The 27,801-nt window shown below is 37.8% G+C and overlaps 1 protein-coding gene across 7 annotated transcripts in view; it reads left to right on the plus strand.

The window, feature by feature from the left end:
- SPECC1 (sperm antigen with calponin homology and coiled-coil domains 1) overlaps positions 1-27,801 on the plus strand; it is a 274,574-nt gene that overhangs the window by 146,084 nt on the left and 100,689 nt on the right. For 6 of the 7 annotated variants that reach the window (XM_079131656.1, XM_079131660.1, XM_079131661.1 and 3 more), the window contains 2 exons: positions 11,144-12,726; positions 27,432-27,639. In XM_079131656.1, coding sequence (XP_078987782.1) covers positions 11,144-12,726; positions 27,432-27,639 — 1,791 coding nt within the window. The remainder of the gene's footprint in view (positions 1-11,143; positions 12,727-27,431; positions 27,640-27,801) is intronic. The other variant, XM_079131662.1, reaches the window with a different exon arrangement.

Below are 27,801 nucleotides of genomic sequence, written 5' to 3' on the forward strand. Positions count from 1 at the left end.
TTTATTATTAGTTATTGTTCATCTCTTATGTGTGTAACTTATAAATTAAACTCATGGGAATGTATGTATAAGGAAGAAGCAGCATATAGAGTGTTCAGTAACTATTCCATGGTTTCAAGCACCCAACTAGGGGTCTTAGAATATATCCTCTGCAGGTAAGAGGGGACTCGTACCATTTTCTACCTGCTATATTACTATACTAGAATAGTATACCAGAGAACTGACGCAGCATTGGTCAGACCACATTTGGACACGTTTTGTTTGACTTTCCAGCTTCCATTTCCTCTTCCTAGGAATTGTTGAATAACACCATTTTTCCACTTTCAGTAGCTCACCACTGAAACCTTAGCCTCTTTGAGTCAAGGATGGCTCAGACCCCATAAGAATGAGATCTGGAGAGACATTTGTTGGGACATTTGATGGGGTATGATGTGAGGCTTCAAGCTGCTCAAGCCATCATGCTGCCATGAGGGCACGCAGCTTATATTGATGAAGGTGACTTAGGAAGGAAGGCAGGAGCAAGAGGTGGAAAGAAATTGACCCTAAGAACAGCTTTTGCTTGAACCAGGCCTTAAGTTGGCCTAGACTTTCAGTTGCATCTGCCAAACACTTTTCTTTGTATTGTTGAAAATTTGTTGTGTGTTTCTGTTGGAATTCAAAGATTCCTAACTCAAAGAGACCATATCTGCAGCATTTCAGAGATTCTGGGTAATGTTTCAGAGGGCCATAGATAAGTCAAAAGATTTTTAGACAATTCATTCAACAAATGAACTCTGGATCTGAGGCCTACTGAGAAGAATTGGGAATGTTTGGAGTGAAGAATAGAAAAGTATGGAAAACAAAGTGCCCTCAAATACTCAAACATGTCATGTGGAAGAAGCAATAAATTTGTTCTTTGTGGTTCATGTTCTGAAAAAATCTAGAACCAGTGTGTGCCATGTTAATGAAGAAAAATTCATCTTTACGTGAAGGATAATTGTCCAACTGTGGGCTGCTCAATGTTGGCTTGTCTAAGGCTGGGTTCTCTTTCAGTGAAAACGTTCAATAGTAACTGGAACATGGGAATTTAGTAAATAGCAGCAGAAATTGGATGCCATTGATACTATTTTGTATGAAAAATTAGGGTACATGATTTCTGTTTCTTTTAGTTCTGAAATGATTTTATAATTCCTTAGCTATCAGAAGTTTTACTTATTATGTGACCCTGGGGCAAATTATGAAGCCCCAGTTTACTGATCTGTAAAATGATGATAATAATACTTTGGCAAAAAACCTGGCATAGTGGCACATCTCTCTATTCTTGGCTGCTCAGGAAGATGAGACAGGAGGATGGCTTGAGTTCAGGAGTTCAAGGTCAACCTGGGAAATATAGTAAGACTCTGCCTCAAAAAATAATAATTTTGCCAGCTGATTTTTGTATACATATATACTTTGAAAACAAAGCACTGGATTGAGGATTTAGCTCAGTGGTAGAACTTTTGCCTATACACAGGGCTCTGGGTTTGATTCTCAGCCCTATCCCCCTTATTAGTTCCTCCATAGTAAACCCTCATTTAAGAAATGTAGGTAATTCCTTAAAGTTTTTTTTATGTTTTGACTCATGGTAATTTAAAAAATCATATCCCCAGAAAGCAATATTGATTAGAATAAGTAGGTTTCAGTGGATCCATTCCATCTAATTCTCAGATGAATTTAATATCTTTTAATGGTGGAACTTGAATGTTTTTTAGTGGTCTCTGGCACAGCTTCAGATAAGCCAGATGTAGTATTTTTAGGAGTCAGAGTTCTGTTGTGATCTAGACTAGGTGGTTCTAACTTGCATCGAGCCTCCACAAACCTGGACTTTTTCCCATCTCTCTGAAAACAAGGCTGCACGTGGAGAGGCAGATCTTTTCATTCACTAAAGCTCCATTGCCGTCAACAACAACTCATTCTTAGTGTTTGCTGCCTGGAGACCATGGGCTTTCTTTTCCCACAATGCTGGGAGATTTCTCTTCAGAAGTGCCAAGCTCTCAAGTTGGGCAATGAGGATTTCATTTGGCCCACACAGTGGGCAGGGAGGCTAATGCTGTGTGCTGAGTGAATTCTGGGGCCAGGCATTCCTCTGGCCACTTTGCTTTCAGTGGAAATTAGATGTCCCTGCCTGCTTTGCACTTTTCAAACTTTTGCACTTTGGGGGCTGCCCTTCCAGAGCCATTTTGGCTTCTTCTGGAGATGACTAACCGTAGCCAGCTGTGTGGGTTGCCTGCACGAAGCTGGTCAAACTATACCATTATCTCTTCTCACAAACACTGCAGCTTTGTGTCCTCCCGCATTTAGCCTGCAGCCCAACACAGAGCAGTCACTGTGTCCTCTCCAGGCTGGAGCCCCCTTCTGAGTGTTAGGGGTCTTTTGTTCAGAAGCTTTATTGTCCCCCTCATTCTGGAGCACTGTTCATAGTGGTTGTGGTACAGCATGAATATTTGGGAAGAGGAGGACGTAGATTTACAAGTGTTTAAAATTCTAACCCAAGTTGCTGAGCAAGTGAAGTGTGAGCAAAATTCATTTTTCATTCTGCAAAAAAAGAAAGGAAGGAATATACGATTTAAAAACCTCTAAATGATGATATTACTGTTTGCTTTTAACAAAAAAAGAGTGAGTAATTTGGTTCATTTGGATGAGTATAGGTCTCTTCTGTATTTTTTCCTCTGAGTTGCAAAGAATGTTTCCAATAACTTTAATGTGAGATTGTATGAATCTCTAGAACACGCTGTAGTGAGACTACCCAAAGGGCAGTCTAGCTATGGAAGAAATTCCTTTTTACGTGGTCAAGGTAGGGCCTCAAGATGTGATAACAGATTTAGTTCCTTATAGCAGAGAATCTACTTGCTGAATTGCCTCAAATCTTTTTATCTTAAGTCAAAAGGATCAGTATTGCCTCCAAAATTCAATGGATTGCCTGATTCTATACTGTATTCACAAACATGCACATTGCTGTTTCATAATTTTTATTGTCAGAGTAGTATACACACAGACTAGGACAAGAAGCCTATAAAAAGCAAGACAAGGGGCTGGGGTTGTAGTTCAGTGGCATGTGTGAGGCACTGGGTTAAATTCTCAGCACCACATATAAATTAAATAAGAGTTCATTGACAACTAAAAAAAAATTTTAAAAAAGCAAGACCACTGTCCTTGTCCCCTTCTCAATTTTCGTCCCTCTTCTCAAAGGTAACAATTTGATTATGATTATACTGCATTTAAAATACATGTGCATGTGTGTGTGTGCACACGTGCACACACACACACACTTTGTTTTTAGACTAGTTTTATGTACAGCAAAATTGTGTATCACCTGTCTCCAAACACACAGCCCCACCTGTTATCAACAGCCCTCACCAGACTGTTTGTTATAATCAGTGAACCTACCTACTCTGACACATCTTTAGCACCCAGAGTCCATATGCTCCACTGGGGTTCACTCTGTGTGTTCTGCAGATCTGGACAAATGTAAAATGACATTCAGTCACCATTGTAGTATCATATGGAGTATTTTCAGTGCCCCCAAATTCCTCTGTGATGTGCCTATTCATCTTTCCCTCCTTCCTCACCCCGGGCAACCAGTTTTTTTTTTTGTTTTAGTTTAGTTTTTGTTTTTTTTTTTTTTTTTTTACTTCTTCATAGTTTTACCTTCTCCAGAATGTCATATAGTTGGAATCATTAGGTGTGCAGCCTTTTCAGATTGACTCCTTCTACTTAGTAATATGCACTTAAGGTTCTTCCATGTCTTTTCATGACTTGTGCTGTGATTTGAATAAGTGGCCATGTATTAAAAGTTTAGTGTCAGCTTTAGTAGGTGGTGCCTAGTGGGAGGTCTTCAAGTCATCAGGGGTGTACTATTGATAGTGATTGTGGGACCCTCTTCTCTCTTGCCTCCTAGCCTCGAGGTGAATGATTTTGCTCCACCATGAAAATGACAGGGCTAACCCATCAGACTAAAACCTCTAAAACTGTGAGCCAAAATAAATCTTTTTATATATTTAATATCTTAAATATTTGTTACAGTGATAGATGACTAACACAGCTCATTTATTTATTTGTTTTTGTACTGGAGATTAAACTCAGGGCATTTTACCATTGAGCCACATCCCCTGCCCATTTTATTTTTTATTTTGAGTCAGAATCTCACTAAGTTGCTTAGGCCCTCACAATTTGCTGAGGCCAGTCTCAGACTTGGAATCCTCCTGCTTTAGCCTCCCAAGTTGCTGAGATTAGAGACATGCACCACAACAGCTGGCTAGCTCATTTATTTTTAACATTAATAATATTCCACTGTCTGGATGTACCATAACTTTATTCACCTACTGAAAGACATTTTGATTACTTCCAAGTTTTGGCAATTATGAGTAAAGCTGATATAAACACTGATGTGCAGGTTTTCGTGTGGACATTTTTTTTTTTTTTAGCTCTTTTGGTTAGATACTAGGGAGTGTGATTGTTGGATCATCTAATACAATCATGTTTCATTTTGTAAGAAACTACCAGACTGGCTTCCAAAGTCACTTTACCATTTTATGTTCCCAACAGCAACAAATGAGAGTTCTTGTTTGTTCCACATTCTCGCCAGCATTTGGTGTTGTCAGTGTTTGAGATTTTAGCCATTCTAATTAATATGTAGTGAAGTCTTACTGTGGTTTTAATTTGTAGCCCCCCAATGACGTGATATGGAGCAGCTTTTCACATGCTTTTCTTCCATCTTTCTTTCGTTCGTTCGTTCTTTCTTTCTTTACTTATTTATTGTGGTAATAGGGATTGAATCCAGGTGTACTCCAGGCCTTTTAATTTATTTTTTATATCTTGAGACAGAATCTTGCTAAGTTGCTCAGACTGGCCTCAAACTTGTAATCCTCCGCTTTAGTCACTGAAATCAGTCATGTATCTATCTGGTACACTGCACCCAACCATATATCTCTTTCTGTGATTTATTTGTTTAAATCTTTTGCCCCTTTTTAATCAGGCAGTTTGTTTTCATATTGTTGAGTTTTAAGAGTTCTTTACATATTTTGAATATCAGTCCTTTGTCATATATGTCATTTGCAAATATTTTCTTCCAGTCTCTGGCTTATTTTCTCATTCTTATTTTTAAATATTTTTTAGTTGTTAATTGACCTTTATTTATTTATATGTGGTACCGAGAATTGAACCCAGTGCCTCACACATACCAGGCAAGTGCTCTACAACTGAGCCACAACCCCAGCCCTATGTTTTCTCATTCTTTTGACACTACTATGATTTAATTTTTTACACACACCTTTTTTGACTTTTGCTATGATAGATTAGGATTTAACTCCTAACTTTACAACTTCTTGCAATGTCATAATGTTGTCACTGTTTTTAGTTCCTGTCTTGGTTGTTACTTTTGTTTTAATAATGCATTTCATCTTTATTGTTTGTCAACTGTATCTTTGGCTCTCCATTTGTAAAGGCAGGGGAAGATATTATTGCTACTCTTCTCTCTACCTTGTCTTGTACCTCTCAGTTTCTTTCATCTATACTTTAACTTTTTTGTCTTTAAATATGATAATATCCAAATGTTCTAGAAAAGAGTCTTGCTTGCTCTGCATGTGGGTCAATTTAAGTAGTGTCAGTGTTAGTGTGACTATGTATGTATTCCTCCCTGTAGAGTGAGGTCATAATTTTGCTACCTGTCTTATGCAGCTTCTTTTTTTTCCACTTATTAAAAATTATATCCTCATTGTTTTTCATGCTCTTAATCAAGGCAGATGTTCTGTCAAAGAAACTTCCCTTCTGTGGCACTTTGTCCTCTTGAACCAGTCTAGACTTCTTTCCCAGACTTGTTTCTAGGTATCATCTTTAGACTTCCCTTGACTGTTTTCCTGTAATGGAGCCACTGCTTCCTAGATCACTTGTTCTCTTCCTCATTGGTTTACTCCCTTGTTTTACTGGAGCACACCCTCAGATAACTTCCTTAGAATGGGTATTGACAATTTAGTTTTCCGAGTCTTTGCATGCTTCAATGTGTATCTTTTAATGATAATGATTTTTGTGTGTGTGTGTGGTGCTGGGAATTGAACCCAGGGCCTCAAGCATGCAAGACAAGTGCTCTACCATGAACTATATACCTGACCTTTAACACATATTTTTAACTTATGTGATTGATTTATATTTCTGTTTGATATAGAATTCTAGATTGAAATAATCTTTTCCTCTGAACTTTGAAGGTATTTACTTGGTTGCCCTCTGGAATTCAGTATTACTAATGAATGATGATGGCTCATTTTATTCTCTTTCCACATGCCTTCCCCAAATTTTTAGGCATTTTTGGTGTTCTAAAGCTTCATGAAAAATATATCTTCATGTGGAAGACTTTTTTTCTTTTTCTCTTTTTAATTCTGCTTGAGATAAGTTTTAGAACATGTTCTTCATCTTTGGAGAATTCTCTTCTTCTTTGTTAAATTCCTCCATTTGGTTTCCACTGGCCAGCATTTCTGAAACTTCTGTTAACTGGCTATTTGAGCTTCTGGATGTAGTTTAAGGTGTTTTTATGATAGTTAATTTATGCTTATCAAGTGTGTCCCTTGACTTTAAAATATGTTGGTGAGAAGAGAGGTCTGTGTAAGAGTTAATTGGGGGTCTTCAGTTAAGTTCATGAGATTGAATATTTAAGATCATGAGATTGAGTAAAATCACCAGGAAAATAGATAAAGTAATAAAGTAAAAAATGTCCAGAACCTAGGTTTGAAGAATTCTAGCATGGAAAACATGGAGGGAGAATGAGGAGCCAGCAAAGGAAACAGGGTGGCCACTGAGGTAGGAGGAAAGCTAAGAAAGTGTGGCTTCAGAGGAGTGTTTCAGAGAAACAAGCTTGTGTATGAGAGTTTCTCAGAAATTAACAATAGATCTACCATCTGATCCAACAGTCCCACTTCTAAATGTGTTGAAAAGATATCTGCATACCCATGTTCATTGCAGCACTATTCACAATAGCCAAGATATGGAAGTAATCAAAGTGTCCTCAGCAATTGAAGGGAAAAGGAAAATATGGTATACATATAAATGGAATATTATTCAGCTTCAAAAGAAAGAAACTGTTTGTACAACAATATGAATGATCCTGGAGGACATTATGCTGAATGAAATAAGCCAGGCACTGAAAGACAAATACCACATATAATCTTACTTACATGTATAATCTTAAAAAATTGATTTCACAGAAATAAAGAGTTGAATAGTGGACTGGGGCTTGGTACAAGGGACTGAAGAAATATTGGTTAACAAGTACAAAATTACAGTTAGGATGAGAAAGTTCAAAAGATTCATTGTACAACATGATCACTCTAGTTAATAACAATATTTTGAATACATTAAAAATAACTAAAAGAGGAGATTTTAAGTGTCTCGCCACAAAAATTAATAAGTATGTAAGGGAATGCAAATACTTGACATAGCCATTTCCCAATGCTGCAGTGAACTCAGGAGTACAGATATCTCGTGGACATATTTCATTTCCTTTGTGTACTACCTAGAAGGAGGATTGCTGAATCATATACTTTTTTTTTTTTTTTTGAGGAAACTCCATACTGTTCTCCAGAATTTACATTCCTACCAACAATGTGCAAAGGGTTCCGTTTCCTACATATCCTTGTCAGCACTCTTCTTTCATCTTTTTTATAATAGCCAGTCTAAGAGGTGGGAAGTGATACCTCATTGTGTTTTTAATTTGCATTTCCTTGTTTAGTAGTGAATTTCTATATACTGTTTAGTTACCCCTTTTTAAAAGATTTACTGCATAAATATAACTAAAAAAAAAACCCAGAAAATTACTTACAGACCAACCAGCTTAATATTCAACTGTTCTCAATATTCTATGTTCCTTTCCAGTTTGTGTCTTTGTGAATATTTAGTTTTATGTACTTCTGATCAACCACAGTATAACATTGTTTTCAATGGCATGTAAAAAATGTAAAACCTGTAACTAACATTAAATATATATATATATATATATATTTTTTTTTTTTTTGTATTGGTCTTCCCAGTTAAGAGGTAGAGCTTGCTTTCATTTTCACCTCTTTCAATTAGCCAACCAGCTAAGCTCATGAGTGGGAATAAGTGGGGGGGATGGGAAGAGAATAAAGGACATGAAGGTGCTGACTGAGCCCACCCCAGTTCCATCTGCCCATTCCTCCTGACATCCTGCTGTCTCCTTGCAAGGATGTATTATGTAAGGTAGCATGGCCAATGTCAGGGATTTAGAATACATTGTTTAGCAATGAGGCTTAACTCACAGTACAGATGTTCTCCCTGCATTTATGATGAGACTATGTCCTGATAAATTCATTCTAAGTTGAAAATAGGCTAATTTGAAAATGCATTAGCTCACTGAACCCACCAAGATAACTTACCGGTTTTATTAGCCTAGCCTACCTTGAACATGCTGAGAACACTTACATTAGCTTAGAGCTGGGCAAAATCATCTAACACAAAGACAATTTTATAATAAAGTGTTGAATATCACTAATTTATTGAATTCTTTACTAAAAGTGAAAAACAGCTTTTTTTATAAATGGCTGTACAGATATACCATCACATCATCGTGAGTTGAACCATCTTTAGTTGGTGGGTGATGTCTGTACTTGAAGGAGATTCTCCTGGACAGGTGCCTTCCAGGTGCTTACATCTTTGCCACTTTTCTCCTTCCCTTGAGTGCCCTGAGGAGGTGTGTTGGACTCAAGAGTAGGCACTTAGAGAAGGTGAGAGTAGCCAAGAACCAGCCTAGGTTTAGTGTGATGACGAGGAATTTTAGCAGCTATCTTTAAATGTTCCCTCTGTTTCTTATAGTTTCTGAAATGATGTGTGCAACAGAAGAGAGAACCTTAGAAAACAGATACAGATATAGTTTTAAAAAAGGAAAAAAGGGCTGGGGTTGTACTCAGTGGTAGAGTACTTGCTTGGCATGTGTGAGGCACTGGGTTGGATCCTGAGCACCACATAAAAATAAATAAATAAAGGTATTTTTAAAAAGGAAAAAAAGAGCACATATAATAAAAAATACAACTGGATTGTATGTTTCATAATGTGCTAGGTATAGTTTATTTATGTAGTTTATTTAGTTATGTAGTTTATTTTGGTTTGCTATTTGAAAAAAAACTGAGTAGTTTGGATAGGCATAGGTACATTTTTGGGAAGAACCAGATAAGGTTTAGAAGCAAAAGGAAGAAATTAAATTGTAGCTAGAAATAATTTGTTGTATTGTCCTGTTGGATGGAGTTCTCTCCATCTTCAAAACCAACAAATGATTGAAGGTGGAAAGAAGGAAGAAAGGGAGAGTAGAAAGAGGAAAGGAAGAAGAAAAGAGGGGAGGGAGGAAAGAAGAAAGGAGAGCTTGAATTTAGTGGTATTTTAGGAATAGCTATGATAATGAGTCCTTGACTTGCAGGTTTGCCTGCTGGGCCATGGTTTTGGTGAAACTTTTGTTATCTTCTGGTTTTTATCATGGTCCTTGCCAAGATGACTTCATTCTAGAGAACTGGTGTTACTAAAATGTTTCATTGTTTAGTGGTTTTAATCTTCATTTTATAAGAATAATTAAATCTTTTCTTCATTGAGTAATTTAGTATGATGAAAGTGAGACATCTGGATACCTAAAAGTATCAAAAATCTGTTGTGGTACTCAGTGTCTGTCCCAGGAACTTAGTTTGAAATAGTTACCTTAAAAATGATAGTTTCTGTACATTAATATGACAGTTTAGACTATTATATCAAAGTTTCAAAAGGACTCAGGGGTAGATGCTTATCAACAGATACTACCAACCTGCACATCATCACTTCAGAGTCAGGTATTTTGATTGGTGGCTATTCCTGTCCCAGTCTGGGAGAGGGTTGGAACACCTGGGCCAGGCTGCGTTCTAAATCTGCTGTGTGTCTGGAGAGGGGGGTGATTCTCCTACACGTGCTTTCTACTTTGTAGAGACATGGAGATTGGTGACCACTTCTGGGATCCTTTGTTAGCGCAATTGCAACAATCAGCCTTAATGGTCTTTGCATTTTTAAATAGATCCAGAATTTTCATTTCGCCTTCATCTCTGATATTGGACTCCAGTTTCAGAGCACAAATGAGAATGGTGTCTGGGTTTTTTACTTTTTAAAATTTTTTTAGTTGTTGATGGATCTTTATTTTATTTATTTATATGTGGTGCTGAGAATCGAACCCAGTGCCTCACACATGCTAGGCAAGCACTGAGCTACAACTCCAGCTGGCGGTTTCTGGGTTTTTACCCCCAATTTTTTGTTTAATGTTGTCTGTGATACAATATAGATGAATATAAAGAAATGCTTCTTTATACTTTATATTTCCCATTATAAGTATTCTAAATGCAGGGCCGTACTCATGCCAGGCAAGTGCTCTGCCACTGAGGTACATCCCCAGCCCCTCTTCTGATTTCTTAATCAGAGTTGTGCTCAGTCAAAATATGTTAATAATGATATTTTCTGCAAGTTTATATTGAAAAATGTTTAATAAACTTGTATTTTGTCAAATGGCTATTGTTTATTTGCCAACATTGTATCCGTTTAGATGTATTAAATTGCATGTTAAAGAAAAATATTTCATGGTGACTTATATGAAGCATATGTGTTGACTGGTATAGCTGAAAGGCCAGCAACAGGGTATCCTCTGGGGTTAATTTGTATTGCAGCTCAACAATGCCAGTACAAATTTGGCTACCTTCTTTATAACTTGCTGTCTGCAATCCCACCTTTCACTTACAAGGGCAAAGTGGTTGTGAGCCATTCCATACTCATGGGCTTTCTCACTGATATCCAGTAGTGTTTGACAGCTTGCCCTGAAAACCTTTCCTGTGCCCATTCATATTAATATAACTATATTCCCCTGCCTTGAACCAGCAACTATAGCTGGGGATGGGATTGTCTGAGTAACTCAGGCTAGGAGTCTGCTTCCCCCAGTGGGTAGGGCTGTGGGAGAAGATACAGAAACCCCAATAGGAGCAGGGTAACTAATAGAGGAGGAAATGGTTGAAAGGTGATAGCCATATCATTCACTATGCCATTGTTTTGAAGTCATTTGGGTTCCATTATAAAAGTTCTTGCTTTTTTGGTGTTTTTCTTCATTTTTTTCTTCTGTTTTTAGGGACTGTTTCAACAACCAAACGGACAGGCATTCCAGCTCCACGGGAATTCTCAGTAACTATCTCAAGAGAGAGGTCTGTGCCACGTGGTCCCTCCAACCCAAGGAAATCTGGGTCCAGTCCAACTTCCTCCTGTACCCCAACCCCTACCAAACATCTGAGGACCACTTCTGCAAAACCCAAGCAAGAGAATGAAGGTGGAGAGAAGGCGGTGCTTGAGTCTCAAGTTCGGGAACTTCTGGCAGAAGCCAAAGCTAAAGACAGTGAAATTAATAGACTTCGAAGTGAACTAAAGAAATGCAAGGAGAGAAGGGCTCTGAGCACTGAGGGGACTGATGCTTCGGACCCAAGTGCAGATGGGATATCAGCCCCACCAGGTAACACAGAACCTTTATTAAGAGCCCTTGAGGAGAAGAACAAAATCTTTCAGAAAGAGCTTGCTGACCTAGAAGAAGAAAATCGGGCTTTGAAGGAGAAACTGAGTTACCTTGAGCAGTCACCAAATTCTGAAGGGGTAGCAAGTCACATTGGTGATAGCAGCTGCCCAACATCAACAACGCAAGAGTCAAGCTTCGGAAGCCCAACTGGAAATGAGCTGTCAAGTGAAATTGAAGAGTATAAAAAAAACACACATGGAAATGCATTACGGACATCAGGTTCTTCAAGCAGCGATGTTACCAAAGCTTCCTTGTCTCCAGATGCCTCAGATTTTGAGCACATCACTGCAGATACCCCGTCTCGGCCCCTATCCTCCACTAGCAACCCTTTTAAGAGCTCCAGGTGTTCCCCCACTGGGAGTTCCCCAAATAATGTCAGTGAGCTGTCCCTGGCTTCCCTCACAGAGAAGATACACAAGATGGAAGAAAATCAACACAGCACTGCAGAAGAGCTGCAGGCTACTCTGCAAGAGTTATCAGACCAGCAGCAAATGGTGCAGGAACTGACAGCTGAGAATGAGAAACTGGTGGATGAGAAGACTATTTTAGAGACGTCCTTTCACCAGCATCGAGAGAGGGCAGAGCAGCTAAGTCAAGAAAATGAGAAACTGATAAATCTTTTACAAGAGCGAGTGAAGAATGAAGAGCCCAGTGCCCAAGGAGGAAAAATCCTGGAGCTGGAGCAGAAGTGCACAGATATTCTTGAGAAGAGCCGCTTTGAAAGAGAGAAGTTGCTCAATATACAGCAGCAGTTGACCTGTAGCTTACGGAAGGTAGAGGAGGAAAACCAAGGAGCTTTAGACATGATTAAGCACCTAAAGGAAGAAAATGAAAAACTGAATGGGTTTCTAGAACTGGAGCGGTGTAATAATAGTGTGATGACCAAAACTTTGGAAGAATGTAGAATTACCTTGGAAGGCTTGAAGATGGAGAATGGGTCCTTGAAAGCTCATTTGGAGGGAGAAAAGCAAAACACTTTGGAGACCAGTAGTACCTTGGGGCAGACAGCAGAAAACTGTAAAATCCAGGAAATGTTGGAAGTAGCTCGAGCTGAAAAAGATCAACTGGAACTGTCTTGCACAGAGCTCAGACAAGAATTACTAAAGGCAAATGGTGAAATTAAACATGTTTCAAGTCTACTGGCTAAGGTAAGAACAGATAGAATCCTTACTAACTTTTCTCTTCTTGACCTTAAAATTGCAAAGAGAATCATTTGTTCAGTCAGTTTCATTCATGAATCCAGCATTCATGAATGAAATGGACCTGTTAGATTTCAGATTGGTATTGAGATTCAAAAGGAAACACCCAAATTCTGACTATGGACAGTAGAAAGTATAATGGGGATGTAGTAAATCACATCAAATGGTATGATGTATTGAAAAAGAATTTCATAGGGCTGGGGATTGTAGTTCAATGGTAGATGCTTGCCTAGCATGCATGAGGCCCTGGTTTCCATCCCTACCACCACATACCAAAAAAAAAAAAAAAAAAAGAAAATTCTGAGGCTTCAGTCTAGTGCAGAGGAGAGACATAGAGGATAATATGGGAAGCAGGTAGGGCAGGAGTAGTGCAGGATAATACTTCCTGAAGAAATGACAACTAAACTTGAAATGACAATTAAACTTGAGGCTTGAAGATTGAGAGTTATCCAGGTTTATCAGCATGAGTTTAGCTACTAATAAAATTAGTAGCTAAACTAATTTTAGCTACTAATAAAATTAGTAGCTAAACTAATCATCCTCAATTTTCCCATCAAGCAATACTTCAGGACTGGGGAGATAGCTCAGTTGGTGGAGTGCTTGCTCTGCAAGCACAAGGCCCTGGTTTCAATCCCCAGCACTGTAAAAATAAATAAATATATAAATAAAAAATACAACCACTATTTTGGTGTTTTCTTCCAAATATATATATATATATATATATATATATATATGTATCTCATGAATTTAAAAAAAATTAGGGATTATGGGTATAGGTCAGTGGTAGAGTGCTTATCTAGCATGCATGAGACCCTGGGGTTTTCATCTCCAGCACTGCAAAAAATAACATTTAGAACCATCGTATACATGTTATTAACTTTTCTTTGTTGTTTTTAACATATTCTGAGCATATTCTCCCAGTCAGTTATTCTTTTAGGTATTATAGCAAATAGTCTTTTATTATAGAAGTATTTTATATTCACTAGTCCCATGTTATTAAACATATGTGTTTTATTGGAAGTTTGTGTTCTTTCCGGTCTTTCAATATTGTAAATACTTTTTTTGTCTTTTTCTGATTATTTCTTCAGGAAAAATTCCTAGACGTTGACTTAGTGAGTCAGAGAGTATAAACATTTTAAAGACTTTCAACACATTCAGCCAAATTGCCCTCCAGAAATATTATGCCAATTTGTTCCCACCAGCAGTTCATGAGAGCACTTGTTTCCCTGAGACCTTGCCAACACTTGGTATTAAATTATGTCATTCAAATCTGTTAATCATTTCCTTTAAAATAATTTTTTATCCTTTTAGTTTAGAAAGAGCTTCTCCAGCCCACAGTCAAATAAATGATTTAATTTATTTTATTTCTTTCATTTTAAAATGACCTTTTGATTGGTATGGAATTTTCTTATGTGATACAAGATTGATAATTATTGTACGTTAGTCTGCCTACTCCACAGAGGGGCTGAGCAGGTACAGAGAGCTGACTTCTTGTTTCTGTCTTCATCACGTTCTTGGGTCTGTGAATTAGGAATCTGCTAGGGAGAGAGGTTAAAAACATCTTCTCACCTTATGGAGGGGGGGGTGCGTTATCACTGTTTAAGGCACAATTTGTGCTGTAAGCTCTTAGGAAGAATTTTCTACATTGCTTCATCTGTCTTGAGACCAGTGAGTTGCAACCTGATTCTACATTCTACTTTCTGATGGTCCTAGTAGTAGGTTGTGTTAGATAATGTTCTAAATTCCTAAGTATTTTATGGAAAACACAGGATTAGAATTAGAGGTTACTAGCCAGGCACTCATTTGAGTTGTAGATTGATAAATGAAGCTTTGCACTGTTACCCAATAGAATATTTATCTATTTTGCTTAAAGATTACTCAGTACTTTTTTAACAAAATGTTTAATCTCTCAAAGGACATTTTTGAAGTCCTCTCTTAGTCCTTTATAGTTCTCTTTGTTTTGATTGGTGTCTCACTAAATATATGTATCAGTGAAAAATAATTTGGCATCTTGAAAATAGCTTACTTTTTATCATAAAAGTATTCATTACAGAGGATTTAGAAAATACAGAAAAGTATAAAAAGTAATCTTTATAACCTTTAACAACCTAAATGACCTTTAATATCACATCTTGAAGAAAAAAACAGCAACATTTTTCTGTGTCCTTTACAAGTTTGTTTATGCATACAAATCTGTATTAATGGAATTATATTTAATCTTTCTGCACAAAATAATAAGAGTATATCTTTCATGAATATAATAACCCCTTTAGATACATTTATAAAATCTATTTCTGATTTATATATTTGTTTTATCATTTAAAGTTCTTTCATACTGCTTTTTATACATTTTTGTTACCTTCCTAGTGTCTTGAATAAATTTCTTCATTTAACTTTGTTCTTTCTTGGTTGATAATAAAAGCATTTAAAGGCATGAGTTTTTGCTTTCATGTGACTTTGGCTAAATAAAGACAATAAAATCTAGAATTTTCTGGTATAAACTTAATGAGATTTGGAGGAAAAGGCAAATATTTGCATTATCTGTAGAATATAAGGCACAAGTTATGTATTTAATATCAAACTCTTATAAGTATTATAAAATCAAGCTGTTATTCATATATTCCATATCTTATTTCTGACTAACTAGAATTATCAAAACTGATGGTTATGATGAAAAAAATTTTAGCCAGTGTTTAGGTGAATCTGAGGTAAAAGATGAGACATGAAGCCACAAAAGATTTTTTTTATGTGTATCAAGACCCCAGGTCCGTGATTTTGCACTGTTGTTTACACATTGATTTGTAATTTCAGTGAATCTCTAACTTATCTTACTCTTTCTGCTGTTTTATATTAACACAGAAAAAGTATAATTCATAACTATTGAAAAGACTATTTCCGTTTTCTGTTCCTTTAACAGAATATCTGAAACTAGGAAATTTATAAAGAAAAAAGATTTATTTTGGCTCTTGGTTCTGGAGGCTGGAAAGTCTAAAACCAGGTGGTCAAATCTGGTATGGGCCATGTTATGCTTCAACTTATGGTGAATGAAAATTGGAAGGAGAAGTTGCTGCATGTGAAAGGTGGACCGTGTGTATGAGAGTGAGGGGAGATGTCAGGCTTACTTTATAACAACCTTCTGTCAAGGTCAGCCGTCCAGTTTCAGGAGTATGAGAGCTCCCATGAGACCGTACTCATCCATTCACTTCTTAGAGGGCCTACCTCCCAATTCTACTACTTTAGGAATCAAATTTCATTATGAGTTTTAGTGGGGGCACACCATATCCAAACCATTGCACAGACTAGTATCTTATTGTATCCCCACTGTAAACTAATCAGCTAATCCATCAACAACTGTGAATTCAAATAATGATGCATAAGTGACCCATGCCTTAAGAATACAGGAACAATTTTAGCACAGAACTATATAATTAAGGATATATAGTGTTGGACTTGGGTCTTCCTGACTTGCCAATGGTTAGTCTTATGACCTCAGGCCCTTTCCATTGCACAGTGTTGACCAGAAGTGTGATGGTGGGTGTATTCTGGTCTTGTGTCCAAATGAAACAACATGACATTTGTTGTAGATGTTTGGTGCATAACCTATATTATGTTATTGTAAGTGTTTTGCTAAGAAATGTCTGATTTTTAAATGAAGGATAGGGGTTAACTTCTTTCTGTATCTACTGACATCTGTTAGTTTTTGTGCCATCATATTGCTTTTTTCTCCTTTATTTTGTTACTGAGATGAATTACAATAACAGATTCTCTAAGGTAGTCCTTTGTTAAGTCATCTTGGCATCCTTGGGGTACGTCCTAATTCTTCAGTGCTCACTCATTTCACATTGACATTTTTGCCCAGAATCTTCACATATGATTGCTTTAAGCAGCTGTAAAAGTGACTGTTCTATTTATCACCAGCAGACTGGTGATTAAACTTTATCCCTTGAGCATCATATTCATCCACTGTAAATATTGACAGAAGAAGTAGATATGATAAAAGAACAAAGTCATGTATTCACAAATGGGAAAAGCAATGCCAACCCATCCTATGATCTAATAGTTAACAGATTTACTATACCTGATAGAGTTAATAGATTTAGTGAATCTATAGAAGTTTCAATTCAGATATGTTAATGATTCAGAAGTAACTCTGAAGTCTTCAAACATACTTCTTTTTGAATTGTATGTGGTTCTTTTCCTCATGAAATAAATAGAAAATCGGTAGAATTTTTTACAATAATTATGTATTTGTTTCATAGGATTTTTTAGCAGTTCACCAGTATCTCCATTCTTTTCATCTTCTCTGATAGACACTCTATACATTTTTTTCTGGCAACTTACGTAACACACTTCTGTACAGTTTTAAAGAAGGGTGTGGTTTCCATAAAAGGGGGTGGTTTCCCAAAGCCTCAGCCTCCTGTGAATCATACAGGTACCCAGGTGTCCCCGGTAGCCAGAAAGTAGCTTGGAGTTGCTTGGAGTTATTTTTTTCCATCCCCTGACAACTCAGCTTTAATTTTGTTGTTGTTGTTGTTGTTGTTGTTTTTATTTGAGACAGGGTCTCAGAGTGTTGCCCAGTCTTGTTTCAAACTCCTGGACTCAAGGGAAGCTTGTGCTTCAACCTTCTGAGTAGCTAGAAATACAAGCATATGCTACTGTACCAGGTTTAAATTTTTTTACTTTCACCTTTTTTCAGTTGTTTGGGATCTTGATTTTAAAATAGCCTACCTTGGCTAGGTTTGACACTTTAAAAATTTTAAAGAAAAATACTGAGGCCTTAAAGCTTATAGTTGGTATCCTTAGAAACTAATGGTTTCTGTTCTGCAGAAACTCATGGTTCTCCTCCAGCAGAGTAAGAAGATTATAAATAATCATTCACCATGAGTGGTCTGGGGAGCCCAGGAGAGTTGAAGCAGTATGTGACCTATGTAGGTCCTGAGGCCAAAATGATTAGAGCAGCCTTTGGTCAAAGATTGTAAAACTGGAATTTGAGAGAAGATATAATGAGTGAATAATCATATAGCCCTGACTTCAGAATAGAAGTCTGAAGGACTTAAGAGATCTTAAAACCTGATTTAAGTATTAAGGTGGTCCAGTGGAATCCTCAGGTGATGTCTTGGACAATATGAAACAGAAAACCCCACTGTCCATGATGTAAACCAGTTAACACTCACTTGTTGCTTCCATATTTTGAGGTCAGGAATGCAGGCAGTTGCTAGCAGTGGTCTAGGGGCTCCATAATTCCAGGACTGGGGGCTGGTAGCTCTGTTCTGTTATTCTTGAGCCTCCTACCAAGGGTACAGGGTAGCTCAGCTTTGGGCCGCTTGATCCCACATGTCGTGGCTCCAGGCAGAGAATGTCTCCTCTGACCTCTCAGTTCTATCAATAGAACCTGATGCTCTGGAAGCTTCCCCCAATTTCTTTCCCTTTATGTCTGATTGGTCAAAATAGTACCACATTTGCATCCCAGCCCACCTGTTTTGAAATCACAAGTTCATAGCCTGATTCTTAAACAAAATTGAGTTTCCCATAGAAAGAAAGAAGGGGAGTGACTTTTGGGTGAATTGTGAGTACCGTTTGCCAACCTACCTGTAGTACTCCATATTTTTACTTTTTTCCACAAAGCACTCATAGTAGTCTAATCATGTACATCCTTCAGTGGTTTCCCATTGTACCAAACACTTCATTCATGCTCAGAGCCCAGCAGCTTGGCATCCTTATACTCTAGCCTCAGCCCCTCTGCCTCCCTCTTTGCCAGACCCGGCTAGGTCGGGTCCTTGCCTGCCTCTGGCTGTTTGTTTAGTAGTCTCTCTGTCTCTCTTGCCTGGTGCTTTCTGCAGCTTTCAGTCTCAGCTACAGGGACACTTCTTCAAAGAGGCCTTCAGCTCTGTTAGGTCATTATCTCATGGACTCTCATGGCTTCTCTCAATAAATGATACTATCCTAGATCCCCAGGATCTGTGTGTGAAAATCTTTGCCCTTCACAACAACTCAGGATGTGCTTAGAAGTGTTGGTAATCTGTTGAGTAGAGTTGAGGGGAAGTTTAGAGAATATTTGTTCCTCCTGCCTAAACGATGGACTGATGCTATGTGAGAATGGTTAAAGTTACTTAACCAAAGACTTGGAAATTCCATTCATCTTCAATTGAGACACAATTTACCCCACTTTCTAGCTACAAAACATCAATGGGGAGGAAGGCAAGGGAGGAAGTTCTGTAAAAAAAGCCTGTTTTCCAGCTTTCCTGTGGAAGCCTGGAGGAGGTAGATTCAAGAGGAGGCACCTCAGGATGGCAATATGAGAGAGGCCTTCAGGGAAATTTGCCTCAGGCCCCCACTAGTTGCCTGGCTGTGCACCAGGAGCTGAAGATTACACAGCTAGAATGCCCATGTATCCCTTATTATGTAAGATTTAACAGCAACATGGCCCCAAACACAGTAGTTACATGTTGATGTGTATACCAGGTTCTTCCTAGCAGATGTCTCTGGTTTTGAAACTCGGTGAGGAAGAGTGAAAGCTGAACTTTGGCAGAGAAGAAATGTGGTCTTGAAGGGGGATTAGAATAAGGAAACTTGTGGCTTTGCCCCTACACTTAATTGTGGTTCCACTAGAGGAGGTTTTTTCTCACTGTCGACCTACATGGACTGCCCCCTTTTCTGAACTTCCTTGCCAGACCTTTATCCCCTGTGACAAATTCATTTTTCTCCTTAGACATGTTGGTGCTTTTAATGCGAAAAGGCCTGAGCACCATTCTTTTCCTTGAATGTGACGTCAGGGCTCATTATGAGCCCTAGAGTTGCCCCAACATCTCCCTCCTATGTACATTCTTGGGCAGCACTTTAATGGGGCACTGCTACTGCCAATGCCACTCTGAGCACACAGCCCCTGCTTTTCAACTTGCCTATGAATTGCTAAAGATGAAATTCAGATTTTTATCCTACATCTTTTGAGTTTTCCATAACGGAAGAGTAAATAAACTAGCATATCCTCTTCTCCCTTGGTTGAACAGCGTTGCAAAAAGGAAAGAAAAATTCAAACTTAGGCCAGTAAGAATGTAGTATAGCTGTCAGCAGTATCTATTCACAGAATGGCCAAGGATGAAGCAGAAGTAGTTTTGTAGTATCCAAGGCAGATGTCAAAACAAACACAACACACATTCTTACAGCAAAGTTACTCAAGCTATTATTCCATGTTTGTTTATTTTTATGCTATGTATAGTTTTAGCATTGCTATTTCTTTAATATATTAGATATTCAGTAAATACTTGTCAGTGAATAAGTGAATGAATGAATGGCAGAGAAATTTGCAGTGGAATTAAAAGAGACTGTTGTGATTTATCAGTATGTTAAAAACAAATTATATCATATTTTAATAATAGCTAGTATTTGGGGAGAGTATTAGGGATTGAACTCAGGGGCACTCAATCACTGAACCACATCCCCAGCCCTGTTTTGTATTTTATTTAGAGAAAGGGTCTCACTGAGTTGCTTAGCACTTCTAATAGCTAGTATTTTAATGCTATATATGTGCTAGGCACTCTTAGAGTCTTTAGATCATTCAATCATTATAACCTTATGCTGTAGATATTGTCAGTATTAACCTAATTATTTCAAAACTGGATTTGACCTCAATATGCCTATCTTTAATCACTGATTTATATGGCTTTCTGGTTAGTGAAAGCAAAGAAGAGATAGGAAAATATATGGTGCAGACCTAATGACCCTAAATACCATGTGGTCTTAGGCCAATGTTGTTTATTTTCCCTAAGTAAACAAAGCCTCATTTACTAAAAGAATTTTACTTGACTATAATATAGTGGAGAAATTTACGGCAGAAACCTGAATCATCAAGAAATTTTTTGTTTGATTTCTAGCCTGAATCTTGAGAAGAGATAAGAATGAGTTTACCAGGTGAAGGGGGCAGGGTGGGACCTGGGGAATGTCACAATAAGAGAATAGCAAGTCCTAAAGCCAGAAAGCCTGACTCCTTGAGGAAATAAAGCACATGTTTTGTCATTGCGGGAGTGCATAGAATGGTCCCTGGAAGTGGACAGGAAGAAATGCCAGCCATGCAGATTGAATTTCATCCTCAAGACAGAGTAAGTCTTGGAAGGATTTTTTATTTTTAAATAGCCGTTTTATTGGGATAGAATTCAGAAAATGTACAAGCCAGTAATTTTTAGTATATTCTCATGGTTGTATGTATACCCAATTTTAGGTCAATTTTAGGTCATTTTTATTACCCAATAAAGAAACCTGTACCACTTATTACAGTCACATTTTGTGTCCCTGTGACCAAAATATCTGACAAGAACAACTTACAGAAGAAAAAATTTATTGGGGACTCACAGTATCACAGGTCTCAGTCCATAGAGGACTGACTCTATTGTTCTGGGCCCAAGATGAGGCAGCACGTCATGGGGGACAGATGTGGTAGAGGGGAGCTGCTCCCCTCATGGCAGCAGGAGAGAGGGTATAAGGAAAAGGGACCACAGAGAAGACGTACCCTTCCAGAGCACACCCACAAGTGAACCACCTACTCCAGCCACACCCACCTGCCTACAGTTACCACTCAGTCCTTTCAAACTAGGATGGATTGACTAGGTTTCAGCTCTCATAAGCTGATCATTCTACTTCTGAATATTCCTACATTAGCAAGAGCTACATATACTAACCACAACATACTTCTCCAATATCACCTTTGCCCTCTCATCCTTTGGCAACCTCTAATCTATTTTATGACTCTTTGGATTTGAACATTTTATGAAATCATACACTATGTGAGCTTTATCATCTTTTTTTTTTTTCACTTAGTGCAGTTCTTTCAAGGTTCACCCATATTGTAGCATGTTTCAGTACTTCATTGTTTTTTATAGCTAATATTCCATTGTATGAATCTATCACATTTTGTTTATCCATTTAGTTAATGAACATTTGGGTTGTTTCTACTTCTTTGGCTATTATGAGTACTGTTGTCAATGTTTGTATATAGCCTTTGTATTCATGTTTCTTTTCTCTTGGGCATATGTCTAGGAGTGGAATTCCTGGTTTATAATTCTGTGTTTAATTTTTTGAAGAACTCTCAAACCGTTTTTCATAGTGGTCACACCATTTTATATTCCCACCAGCAATCTATGAGGGTTCCACTTTCACCACATCCCACATCCTCCTCTCACTTGTTATTGTCTTTTTGTGTTAGCTGTCTAAAGTATCTCCTAGTGGTTTAATGTGCACTTACCCAAAGATGACATTAGTCATTTCCCCCGTGTCTAATGATAGTGAGCATTTTTCATGTGCATGGTTGCCATTTGTATTTCTTCTTTGGAGAAACAATTTAAATCCTTCACACATTTTTTGTGTTACTTGTCTTATGGTTGACTTTAAGAATTCTTCACATATTCTAAATATAATGCTTTATCACAGCTATAATTTGTAAATATTTTCTCCATTTTGTGGGTTATTTTTTACTGTCTTCTAATGTCCTATGAGGCACACTTTTTAAAAAATTTTAATTGTATGAAGTCTAACTTATTGTTTTGTTGTTTGTGCTTTTTGGTTTGAGGAATTTTAAACAAGGGAGTGACAGAATCACAGGTTAAGAAAGATTGCTTTGGCCACAGTTAGATGAGAAGGAATGAAGGACAGAATAGGGAACAGGATGGAAGGGAGGACAAGGATTCATTTAAACATTAGGTATTCTAGGAGTTAAGTCCAGTAGGGTTTGATGACCAATTTGATGTTGGGAATTACTGGAAAGAGGTGTTTTGGTCCCTTCACAGTCCCCAGCTTGTGTGGTTGCATGTTTGTGCTGTTTCCTAAGAGGGAACATAGAACCTGGAGCAGCCTGGGGAGGAGCCATGTCTATTGAAGCGAAGCAAAGAAGGTATTCAAGCCTGCTCATTGAGTTTCCTGTCAGCACTTGCCTGTCCAGCTATATGTGAACCCTCAGGTCACCCCTTTAGGCCAAAGAGCCTCCAGGGCCAGAGCTACTTCATTTCCTGTACCTAAGGCCTTCCTTTGACCCTCTGGTCCCTTTAGAAGCAGTAAAACTGTGTGTAATGAGGTTGTTCTCCTAGTTACACATTTCACGTTTACTGAGGTTTGTTGAAGAAGGAGGCACTGTTGGAAAGTGTGGGGGTTGGATCTTAACATCTTTCTTTAGTCTCTTCCCTCCTAGATGATTTACTTTTTTTTTTTTTTTTTAGTACTTAAAATCATTTTTATCAAATGGACAGTATAATCACCAAATTCAGTCAAAAGCTGTGGGTGTAGTTTAGTGGTAGAGCTCTTGCCTAGCATGTGTGAGGCCCTGGGTTCCATCCCCATATCACCAATGAACAACCAGCAAACAAAAAACCGCAAACATCCTTACACAAGAAGCAGTTACAGAGGGTTTACTTTACAAGCCATGTACCTTGCTATTTGCAACATAACTTATGGACCTTTGCTGTTCTAATCAAACTATCTATAGAACTTCAACAATATTGGAATTTATTTAAAATTTATTATAATGACCTAACTCTACATCTGCCTATGTCTCAATGTTATTGATATGTGACTGGACAATGAAATGATATATGAAAGGCAAGGTCTAATTTTCAAAAAAGTTCTTTGCTTGAGAACCTACTAAAAATAACCACAACACTAAAATATTTAAGCCATATTTTCATCTCGCAGCATGCTTTTATTTTGATGTACTGAATTCCTCTTTCTAGGACTTAACTCTGCTGAGGAGAGCTGCCTTCCATAGGGTAGCCACATAGTGTGGCTAATCCATCAGGAGGATAAAGGACCAGGCTTTGCTTCCATTTGGAACAGTAGTGAGGGGTGTCCTCATTGTGGAGCTTCTCAAGGGTTTAACTGAAGCCTCTGGGTGACAACTTCATGGTTCTGCTTCTTTCTTCTGCATCATGGACACCCATCCCTACCCAGGCAGTTCTCAATAAACTTCCTGTCTCCACATCTCCATCTCTAAGTGTTTCTAGGGAACCCGACCTGTGATATAATCTTCTTCAGTGTCTGACAATCTGGCTGGGCACTGGGAGATAGTGACACTTCCTAAGATTCTAGGTGGGTCTGATCTCAGAGCTGCCCTGACCATGTCCTCCCAGCACTGCCCCTGGGGGCTGTGGAGCTACCTCTGTTGCCACCTGCCTCTGGCAATTTTAGGCCATCAGGAATGGCTTTTGCTCTCTTTCCAGGAAGTCCTGGTATTCCTGGAAAATTCCTTTGAATCTATTTGTAATACACTCTTACAGGCCCCATTTCTGAAGTTGATTTTCTGTTCTTTTTTTTTTTTTTTTTAAATAATGGAATATTCTTTTTTTTTCCCCCCATGTTTTATTTTTTTTTTATGTGGTGCTGAGAATCAAACCCAGTGCCTCACACATTAGGCAAGGGCTCTACCACTGAGCCCCATCCCCAGCCACAAGAAGTTGATTTTCAAAAATTAGAGGTGTTTGGAATACATGGAAGAGATTTCTCTTTTCAAGGGAAAAATTACATTGTCGAGTGTCTGATAGTGTAATTCCTGGGCCAGAGAAGCTAAATTCAAAAGATTTGGATTGCAGGCCAGTAGAAAGGCCAACACAAAAGGCAGACTAGAACTCTTTAACAGTCATGAAAATAAAAGGTTTTGGTCTTAGCTGCTTGGTACACAGGATTATTCTTTTCAAGTGATTTAATTTCTCCCTCTCTTTGTTATTCTTTGAAATGAGTATTAAAACACATGCCTATTATTTATCAAGTCCCTATAAGAAGTGTTGAAGCTACTTAAGGGCTTCTGGTATTTATTTCTTTTCTTTAAAATGTTTTTAATAATAATATTTATTATAATTATTTACATAATTATAAATTATATAAATTTATATATTACTAAGTTGCTTAGGGCCTCAGTAAGTTGCTAAGGCTGATCTTGAATTTGTGATTCTCCTGCCTCAGCCTCCTGTTCTTTTTTAAAAAAAAAATAGTTTTCTGGAATACATTGTTAAACTTGAAAAAAAATTACTCCAAAATCAGGAAGTGATAACTGCATTTGAAACAGTAACTGATTTATATAGATTTACTGGCCCAACAGTCTACACTGAACCTATCACCATGCCATGTCGCCACTCTTTGATGCCATGATTATGATGAGCCTACACACAAGGATCACAGGAGTCTCAAAGGGGCTAGCAGCCTTAGTTGCACTCAGAGACCTTCATTGGGGTGCTTAACCTTTGCGTTCTTTTGTTCAGCTGACCCACAGACATTCCAGCCAATCACATGCATGTTTCTAGACCTCAGATAACATGCCTGTGCCTGAGTATTCCCAGCGAAGGCAGTGTACTCTGCAGAAGGCCATGAGCTGCCTCAGCATGCAAGACTCAAAACTGCCTTCCCTTCCTGCACTCCAGATCCTTTAGCCTTCTATATATAAAATGTTGTGACTCTTTCTCCTTAAAATTGTCTTCTATTTCACAAAATAGCTATTGTTAAGATTATAAGACTTCTGGCTTTTTCCACAAATTGTGATTTTCTTGGTTGAATGGACATGTATTATTATTCATATTGTATACATAAGCCCATTATAAGAGAAAGAATGACCCTTATTAAGTGCTTACTCTGTACCAAACACTGTGATAAACTTTCTGAGTACATTATATTATTGAACCACCCCATTGTTCAGGCAGAGGGATTAAAATAATAAAAAGTTTCATTTGGTAGATTTAAAACCTGGTAGTCCAGCTCCCAGAGTCTGCACCCTGAGCCATTTTAATGAACTTCAGCAGCTTTCAAATATTTGACCACAAATTATGCAGTGATATAGTCTGCATCACAGTTCAGAGCCATACATTTTTACAATTGAAATACAAGTTTCACAGAGGAATGCTGACCCTTAACATAGGCAGTGTACTTTGGCTCTGTTGGTTCTCATATTGGTTTTCTTTTTCTTTTTTTTTTTAATTTTTTTTTTAGTTGTAGATGGACAAAATATCTTTATTTTACTCATTTTTATGTGGTGCTGAGGATCGAACCCAGGGCCTCACATGTACCAGGCAAGCACTCTGCCACTGAGCCCCAGCCCCAGCCCATCATATTCGTTTTCTTTCTTCTTATTACTTACCTACTTCCTCCCTTCTTCCCTTATTTCCTTCCATTCATCCCATTCATCCATCCATCTATCCATCCACCTATAGCTTTCCAAGTGAAAAACACTGCATGCAGTATTGCCATTCAATGTTTGTTCATTCATTCATCAACTACTCATTAATTGCCTCCTCTGTGTCTGACCCTCTAAAAGCACAGGGGATACAGTGGCGAATAAAGCAGACAAGGTCCTTGTCCCCATAGAATTGGTAACTAAGAGATTTTGCACATGAAATGCAATTGGAAGATGCAGATGAAGACCCTCAAACCCCTCCCCTCAAAAAAACCCTGTGAAGAAATCTATGAGGTATCGAGTTTAAATTACTCCCCTAAATATACAGCTACTTAATAATGTCAATTAAAGGACTATAGAAAAGGGTCAATGATGTTTATTGCAGTGTTGTTCATAATAATAAATTAATTAGTATTTTCAGACAGGGGAACAATAATATGCAGCAATTAAAGCAATGACCTAATGAGATGAGTAGCAATATGAATACCTCTCCAAAACACAGTTAAAAACAGGTTACAAGAGCATAATAAGAATTGTACAGGATAAAAGCATATTACTTATTATATACTGCAGTATAATAAAACATGATATATCATTCGTATAAAAGTTTTTAAATATCCAGGACAATATTGTGTATTATCATAGGGACATGTATCTATTATAAAAGTAGAAAACCCTTCAAGGAATGACCACACATCAGTTTTGGGATATTGCTTATCAGTCTTGGAGGTGGAAGGTTGATGTGTTAACAGATATTAATAAAGTAAAAGACTTATTAGCAAATGTGGCAAAACAACTATTGTTAAGTATGTCTGGGTTATTTCATTGGTGTGCTTTTCGGTGTTACTACAATTAGTAATAATTAAAAATTATTAATAATTATTAATAATCATTGTAATAATTATTATAATTAGTAATAATTAAACATTATTGTAATAATTATTATAATTAGTAATAATTAAAATTATTAAAAATTGAACAGGTGAAATGACTTTTATGTGCCCTCCTCTGATTCTGGTGCATGCACATTTCTATATTCTTTGCTTTCTATCACACTTGTGTTTAATTTCTCCAAAGAAACACTGCAACAAGTACCTTACGGTTGAGATTTGGGGGATTTGCAAGTCAGGTTTCAGAGCATTTTGTATCTCACCAGCAGAGGGCACTGCTCCATGGTGGATATAAGGTAGGGGCAGCCACACCAGGCATCCCTCCCCTCCTATCAGTGTAGTACCAGTGCCTCTTACAGAAGCAGTGTTCTACCCTGGTGTGGGAAAGTAAGTTATTTTAAGTACTTGTAGTTTCTTTCTGTTTATGAAAAGGGGCACAGAATCCAGCCATTTGGACATACACATCATATTTTCTGAACAATTACAGCCTGTCTGTTTCTCAGGCTAAGAGTGCAAGAAACATTACATGCTAAAAGCATCTTTTGCTGTTGCATCAGTGAGCCTTGCTACTACTTTGTGGGGAACTTCTTTGCCATTAAACTAAATGGGGAACCTTTTTGTTCTAGATGGAAAAAGATTATTCTTACCTGAAGGAGATCTGTGATCATCAAGCAGAACAACTGAGCAGAACCAGCCTAAAACTGCAAGAGAAAGCATCAGAGAGTGATGCAGAGATAAAAGACATGAAAGAAACCATATTTGAATTGGAAGATCAGGTGGAACAGCACCGGGCTGTCAAGTTACACAATAATCAACTCATTAGTGAGCTAGAAAGTAAGTAAAGTCATGTCCAGGTGAAATGTGTAACAGGCCTGAGTAGGATGCTAAAGAAACTGATGTTGTCGGGTGACTGTGGAACAGTTTCTTAGGATGTGTGTGTTTGGGGTCTATGAAGAGTCTTTTCAGTGCTCTGTAATCTCTCAAGAAGAATGGCAC

Source organism: Sciurus vulgaris, assembly GCF_902686455.1.
Source record: "Sciurus vulgaris genome assembly, chromosome: 3".
Lineage (NCBI taxonomy): Eukaryota > Metazoa > Chordata > Mammalia > Rodentia > Sciuridae > Sciurus > Sciurus vulgaris.